At 32.1% G+C, this 8,075-nt stretch overlaps 1 protein-coding gene across 4 annotated transcripts; it reads right to left on the bottom strand.

The window, feature by feature from the left end:
* Nucleotides 1-3,273: 3,273 nt before the first annotated feature.
* LOC110636298 (E3 ubiquitin-protein ligase RMA1H1) lies at nt 3,274-6,899 on the bottom strand. 4 transcript variants are annotated; one of them, XM_058150096.1, is made up of 3 exons: nt 6,659-6,899; nt 6,429-6,527; nt 3,274-4,284 (listed from the first exon to the last, which is right to left on the bottom strand). In XM_058150096.1, the coding sequence occupies exon 3, from the start codon at nt 4,243-4,245 to the stop codon at nt 3,445-3,447; it is 801 nt and encodes a 266-aa protein (XP_058006079.1). In that variant the 5' UTR covers nt 4,246-4,284; nt 6,429-6,527; nt 6,659-6,899; the 3' UTR covers nt 3,274-3,444. The 4 variants fall into 4 exon arrangements, with proteins under 4 accessions (XP_058006079.1, XP_021641643.1, XP_021641641.1 ...); XM_021785951.2 differs by lacking the exon at nt 6,429-6,527 and adding an exon at nt 4,391-4,461; XM_021785949.2 differs by lacking the exon at nt 6,429-6,527 and having other exon boundaries at nt 6,659-6,897.
* Between the last annotated feature and the right edge of the window lie 1,176 nt (nt 6,900-8,075).

Raw genomic sequence — 8,075 nt, 5'->3', positions numbered from 1 at the left:
TTGGACACATTGAAACATTATATCTTATGACAAAAAAGAATGTCCAATCGTGTAAAACACCATCTTTTTGAAATATCAAATAAAATTGGCATTTTTATATTTTTCTTTATTCAAAGAACCTAAGACTAAAAAGCTAAAGGTTCTAACATATCTTCAATCAATTTTAAAGCATTTTCCCTTACTTTCCATCATCTAAAATACTTCTTAGAATTTTTTTTTTTTAAGATCTATTTCATTAGTTTTATTATCGTTGAAATTACTTGGTTTTGCAACAATGGAGTTAACAGACTTGATGTGGGTTTTATCATAGTTATTCTCCAATCATTTTATCATAGTTAATCTCCGACTCCTCAATAGCTTGCAAGATTGCTCAAGTCTCCCCTCCTTGTCGAAGTAACCTTATCGATTAAGCAGCGATGGAACCAAACTCGAAAATGTTGACGTTCATGGTGATTAGGGCAAATGTATGGCATTGTTCATAACAATCTTGAGGGTTGAGAATTCAAGTTTTGTGGTTGGAGATTATTTACATTTTGGATTCGGGATGCCTTTGAACTAAAAGAAAAGACTCATAGCTCTAATTTAGGACTTTTTTTTTTTTTTTATGGCCGAGAATATTTTAAGACCCTTGCCTTTATGTTTCCATCCTCATTTGTTGTTGTCACAAAAGGGCCCCTTCCTTTACAACTAATGCGACCGATCCATTACCCCTTGTTGTAGTTGCAAGCCACTTCCCCATCTTGTGTTTTGGTTTGAAATTTGTTGATTGTTTTTTATTTTCTCGTTTAACATGCATTAAGCCCTAACATCTGTGGTGGAAGAATCAGCAGCAAAGTTTGATGAAGTGAATTAATGGTGAAGTCTTAAGTTTTTAGTTAAGGAGATGGCCTCATCGAGGAGGGATGGGCCTATAACAAGGCCTGGGTACAAGACTTGTGTTAACACGGTGAGATTGGACAGAAGAGGAGAGTTTGCCATGAGTCCTATTGAGTCAGAAATGCAGGTATCAAAAGTGAGTACAATGGCTCGATTGAGAGAGAAAATGATACTGTAGAAGCTGGAGCAAGGATCTGGGATTTAAAGCATAGTCAGCAACAAATGGGGCCACTTCTATTTTTTTTTTTATATGTCACATGCGTGACTTTATACCCATGTTGATAGAGTCATTTTGTATTTAAGTACTATAAAAAGTAATAATTAAAGTGTGCGATAGATTAAAAAAATTTGAAGAGTGCAATGGATCAATCTGATGCTAGTTTGGAGATACAGATATGCATTTAGTTATTAAATAATTTTAATTAAATTTAGTTTTTAACCAAAAACAAATTCATATGGATAAGGATGAGGGTTTAGTTAAATTAGCAAATAAATGAGAGTTTTGGAAGGAGAACGGTGAAATGCAAGTTGGCATGTGTACTAGTGCAATGTCACCTCAGTCTGATAGGAAAGTGAATTCCAAAAGAAACCATGACGGCTGGCTTCTCAAATCATTCACCCATTGAAAGATAAGTTTGGTTTTATTATCACCACTTTTTTTATGGTGCTGAGTTGAGGCAACCTAATATTAAAGTTTTCTACCAAATTCAATCACAAAATTCTCCTCTTAGTTAATTTGTTTACAAATTTAATTTAAACTTCTTTTTTATTATTATTTATGGGCATTTGGCACAATTTTTTCTTATAAAGAAACATATACTATCAAATTAATGAAACTTCATGTGGATGTTTGCTCATATTCGTTTACATATAATTAACAAAGCATCATGATAAGGTCTCGTGAAGATTACACATATGAGATAAAAACGAAATCTCTTATACATATTTGTTTCTTAATTTTAGTGTAAAAATCTTAGTATAATTTTAGTATAAAAAAAATTATATAAAAAATTATACAATGAAGAGTAGTTGTAAAATTATATTATGAAGGGGTGATATTATATTAATACTAATACATTACGTGAAATGGCATAACAATTAAGAGACAGAAAAATATTAAAATGTAATGTCTGAAATTCATATAACAAATAGAAGAGTCAAGAGCGAACGGACTTCCATATAACCCAGTCAAAACTTGGCTTGCTATTTTTGCAATGTTCTTCTCTCCTCCACGGCTGCTACCCATCCTCACCACCTCCACCACTATTCAGACTGAAAGGGACGGTGAAAATGACCATATAACTAGGTAAGAATTAAACCCAAATTCACATTTGAATAGTAATCTAATTCCTTTGAAGATAAAGGATGCACCAAACACATAATTTACACTTCTTCAATGGGACCACTAGGCCTTTCCGCTGGGAGTCCTTATTGCTAGCAAACTATTCCATCATAACCAGGTAGACCTAAGTAATTAATTTTTGCATAGAGATGGTGACCACCTTTATCCATCCTTAAAATTAAAATTTATATGTTTTTAATTATAATGATTTAAAAATTGTTACATTTTTTTTTCTTTATCATTTGGATAAATTATAATTTAATTTCTAAAATGTGAAAAAATCTACATATTAGTCCCTATATTTTTAAAGTCATTTATTTAGTTTTTGATATTTTAATAAATCTACTGGTTAGCCTCGTTGTTAGAATCAAACCAAAGTTATCGCAAGGTGGGACAAAAACCTACAAATTAGTCCCTATAAAGTATAATTATTAAAAACATAGATTAATTTATTTACGATCCTTAAAAATGTTAGTCAATTACAAAATCATTCATCCATTTTAAAAAATGATCCATAAATATTGTAAATATTTAAAAATAAGTTCTTATATTTTTGTAAGTAATAAACATATAAAAATTAGTTTGTAAATAGTTATAATTATTAAAGTATGAATTAATTATTTTAAGATTTTATATTTTTATTAATTACAAATTTATCCTTACATTTTAAACATTTTAAGTTTTTAACAATACAATTTAAGAGTTATATTGTAAAATTAACCATTGATTATGTTAAAAAATTTAACTTGTAATTTAAAAATTTTTTATTTATAAAATTAAAAATTCAAATAATTAAAATTTTTAATTTTACAACATAAGGGATTATTTTGTTAATAAATCAAAACTTCAACAATTATTTTTTTATACGAAATCATAAATAAAAGGCATTTTGATTTTTTTTAATTAATGGTAATTTAAACAAAAACGCGAAAAGAGGAATTAATCTACATATTTATTAAAATGTCAAAAATTAAATAAAGGAGCTTTAAAAATACAAGACCTAATATGTATGTTTTGTAAAACCTCAATAACTAAATTATAATTTACCCTTATCGTTTCAACCAACTCCAAGTGAAACGTCAATCATTCGGCTCAGAAAAAGATTCGTAATTACAAATTTCGGAGGCGCAGCACAGGATATGCAATAGTTAAGGTGCCTAATACAACCGGCTGATTCTGTGTCTATAATGTACTTGTGAATTTTTACAGGTATATATATCAACAAATCAAAATGAGAGGAAACACAAAAATACACAGCAGAAGAGGAAAAAGCAGATTCTGCTAAGAGACTTGTCAGCCTGCAAAATGTGCCTTCTCATTCTAGGACTGGTGCTTCCTGCAAGATTATATGAATTTGGGTAGCGGTAAATATTGGCTATGGAGTTACCAAACACCCATGCATAAATCATTTCCCCAAACATTCCAATCATTGGATCGTACATGTTTGCCGCTGCCACATGTGGGCTGAGCATTGACGTAGCAGCAGGGTAACTTGTTCCAGGCTGAGAGTAGTATAATTGAGATTGATTATGAAGATAACCTCGGTGATGAATTTGCTGGGATGGACTTGGGCGTGGAGTACTACTTGCGAAAGATGATCTTGGTGAATCAAATCCACAAGCAAGACCGAAAGGTCTTTTAGGAATGATTATTCCCAGATTAGGGGCTTTCCTTTTAGAGGGTTTTGTAGTTTGGCCTCGTCCAAAGAGTGGAACCAAGGTGTCTTCAGAAACTTCAGCCTTGCATACAGGACATTGCTGCTGTATCTGCAGATCATCGTTTTCAGCAGAGATACCCTGGAAATGAAGCCATTTGTATATGCAGGGCCAGCAGTAAAGATGACCACAAAGTGTAACCACTGGGTCCTGCACAGAATCCAGGCAAATATTGCAATCAAACCCATTACAGGGACTCTCATCAGAATCCACAACAGTGTCAGAAGACTTGCAGATCTCTACAGGTGATATATCTTCCATGTTATAATCATTTTCAGCTATTGCTGATTCTACATACTGCTCTGTGGCCATCGTGCCTGTTTCACGAAGGCTTTCCTTCGCTGCCTAGATCTGAAAGCACACACCAAAAAATAGAGACCAACATAAATGAACCAACATAAATTTTCAAGCTTGGAAAAATCTATCAGAGTACAAACAAAATATGTAACTAAACAACGGCAGGTTTAGCCTGGTGGTAGCTGGCACTTAATTTGGTTAAAGATCAAAGCTCCAATCTCCTCCATAAACCTTAAAAAAAAAAAAGTACAAATATGGCTATTGCTATTTGCTTTAATGTCTACAGGAGCTGATGGCAGAAAAACATGGGTCACCAGGCAATACAAGGCAAGTTGGCTATTTTAATTGATAAATGGGTCCCCCAAATATATCTCCAAACAATTTTAAAATGCATTAAGTATTGTGAAAGTTTCAGAGAAGCATCACAAATAGATAGAATATTATTGTTCCTCTTCTAGAGAGTTAATAATTTATATATGGGACATTAAAAAAATCCATGCCTTTCACGCATTGATCATAGCAATCTTTCTGAACCTCTTTTGATGTCAGCCTTACTGAAGCCTTGCTGCATAGCATTTATCAGAGTTTGCAATCTATAAAATTTCAAACGTACTAAATATTCACAAGATTTAATTAAGGTAGCTGGAGTTTCCTAATTGCTCTACCTTTACCTACTTGAGAGGATTGCAATTTACTTTTCTCCACTATTTGTGGAAAGAGGCACTGCATATTCGTTGTGAGCATTAGGCCAACATAAAATCTAACTAACCAAATTGCACATCCACCACAAGCACAGAGATTACGTGCCTCATCAACCATTCATCTAACTCTGCACTAATTAATTCTTCAAGACCAAAGTTATCAATATTGTGGTCAAGAATTACAGCACTAAATGGAAAAGATTCCTTATTTCTAGAAGATAGGCTGTATCCATCATATGGGGCAATTGATTTGAATTATCAAGTCATTGTCATTAATTTATTGTAGTCTGGCCCGTTTTGTTGGAGTTCTACACTGAAAATCTACTACAAGAATATAAGCAGGGAGAGACAAACTCAATTGGCTTAAACCATTTTGGGGAGGTAACCCGAGATCAATGTTTAGACTTTACGAGCACTCTTCAAAACTCAAAGTTAGAGAAAATTTCATTTTGTATGGGAGCAAACCACAATCCTAGACCCGAAAAAATATGATGGCAGAGCCGCAACAAGCCATACTCAGATGACCAAATCCAATTTGCTTAAGCCATTTTTCGTGGACGCAGATGAGACAACATAATCAAGATTCAAGTCAAAAACACCTGTACACAATCCGTAATTATATTGGATCGTCTGTGTCAAGATCCAGCTGCAACTTAACTAAGAATCAATCTTAACAACTGATATATGGAATCAAATTGAATCGAATTAAGACCAGATAATCAGTATTAGTATATTATCTCCAGGCAACTTGCTAATTCGGGACAACAGACTCGATCTAGAGAAAGCATGACTCAGAAAGAGACAAGAAAAAACAGCTGGACATGGATTTGGAAGGCAAACAAAATCATCATGCAAGTTATGTGAGAGGATGATCACGTCACTCTTCTACACAAAAGCCAAGATTTCCTTAGGTTTTTCAGGTAATAAAGGTAATAAAAGTGTCTTGTAATCAACGACTGATAAGAAAAAGAACAAAAAAGATAAGGAAGGCAGCACAGAAAATGAATAAATAAAAATATGAAATCAACGCCACCTTAGAAAAATAATGTCATCATGGAAAAACCATATAATTCCTGGCATAAATATTTCAGGGAAGCAGGTCTCTTGTTCGAAAGGTAGATGGTAAATGGAGATTTAATTACATGCCACCGCCAAATTCTAGCCACCCACCCACCCACCCACCTAGCCACCCAACAAAACTAAAATAATATCAAGGGATTCTCATATTTTCCTCGAACTGCATCATTTTGATTCCCACATACATAAATGGAGCCATGATAGAAAAAGCTTTTAATGGTACAGAGGATTTCTGGTCTAAACAAAAGAGCCCAAACTAAAATTATTTATAAAGCAAGGAATCATTTCTTTAGTTTCCTTGTAGCAAAGAAGCTAGCATAACTTACTCATGGTACTTGAACTACCGTACAAGCAAATAAACATTAAACATTAGAACGGATTTTTTTTATTGGAACAGAGAAATTTAAAGAATCGTTTCACCTTCACGTATTCAAAACGTTAAAAATCCCCACTTTCACAAGAACATGTAGAACTTAGTTTCAACAACGCTATATAGTTCTGAAACAAACACAGAAGCGCCTAATCATAGAGAAAAATCAAAACAAAAGATCAAAACTTTCACTTTGCGTTCAGAGAAAAATCTGAAAACAGGAAAAATAAAACAAACAGAATTTCAAGAACTATAGAGTAAAGGGTATAAAGTAACATACCGAGAAGAGGAGAGTGTATCCGTTGGCTAAAAACTACGCAGCTCCGTAATCGGAAGCTCTTCTTGCAAACTAGAGCTTCTGCCTCCTAGCGCTGAAAGGAAAAGAGAGAGAGAGAGAGAGAGAGAGAGAGAGAGAGAGACGAGTTAAGGTTTCACGAAAATGGCAGAAAGAGCCGATTGAGAGATGATTGAGAGACGAGGAAGAAGAAGGCAGCCGTGGAAGATATTTAAATGGAGACAAAGCAATATAGAACAGAAGATAAACATAGCCCTTCTTGCACGCTCTATCTCTCTCTCTCTATATTAGTGACGTGGCACCCTCTGAATACGTGCCGGTGAGGATTCCCTCTCGTAATTAATTTAACTTTTGAATAATAATTTTTTATTTCATAAAAATTATAAAATAATGATATTAACTAATTATCTTCATCTTTAAAAAAATAATATTTTCCTTTTTATTTTAAAATTGATAATTAGAGTTTATTTTTAAAAAAAATAATAATTGGAGTCCTCTATAATTTAAAAGGATTTCGATGTCTTGATTGGACAGAATATCATTTTCAAATCAACTAGTATAAGAACTTCGCAACAGTTTGTGTGGTCTCGGATTTGAGTCTCGTTCCTGCGTAAAAAATAGCTCTGCTCTAAGAATGGGTCTGGCAAACTCAAAGTCTGCACAAATAGAGTCATGATAATTTTAGATCCGTGAACGAAACTTAAGAAGATTTCGGTGCCTTAACTGGACAGGATATTCTTACAGAAATCAATCAAATTACCCTTTAATTAATAAAATTTATATTAAAAAGAGTAATTTAGAGATAATGAATTTAATTCAAGAAAATATTCTCTCTATAAAATAAAAGTTGCATTAAAGTTTAAATTTTTACCTAATTTCTCAAATTTAATAATTTGTTTTGTTTAATTTTGATTATTTTAATTAGACGAAGGTTAAATTAAATTATTATGAACATGATCTGTTTCTATCTATTAAAGAAAACAAAAAAGGAAAAAACATGATATGTTTCACAGTTTGAATTCTTTTTCCTTTATATTATATTTGTTATTAATATTATTAATGAAAATTAAGCTAAACGCATGTGGATATTTATTATTTATTTTTTCTTTTTTAATTCTTGAGAAGATCAAGTTAAAGGTGTTGTTGATCAATTCAGTTAAGTTAGAAGAAGTTTTAATATTTATATATTATATTGTTAGAAAATTATTTTATAGGCTTAATTTCATCTATCATTTCTTAATTTTAAAGGTTGTTTTATTGTTATAATTTATAAAAAAAAAAGTACTAAAATTTCAATTTAATGGCATTCAATGTTTGTATTTTGGCCAAAAATTGATTTACACATGTCTAGATGGATTTAGCATGATAAAAAGTAATTCAATATTTAATCTATTTAAAGATA

The sequence above is a fragment of the Hevea brasiliensis genome, chromosome 7 (assembly GCF_030052815.1).
Source record: "Hevea brasiliensis isolate MT/VB/25A 57/8 chromosome 7, ASM3005281v1, whole genome shotgun sequence".
NCBI classification, from domain to species: Eukaryota; Viridiplantae; Streptophyta; class Magnoliopsida; order Malpighiales; family Euphorbiaceae; genus Hevea; species Hevea brasiliensis.
The sequence above is the reverse complement of the archived record's forward strand: the minus strand, read 5'-3'. Positions and strand labels throughout refer to the sequence as shown.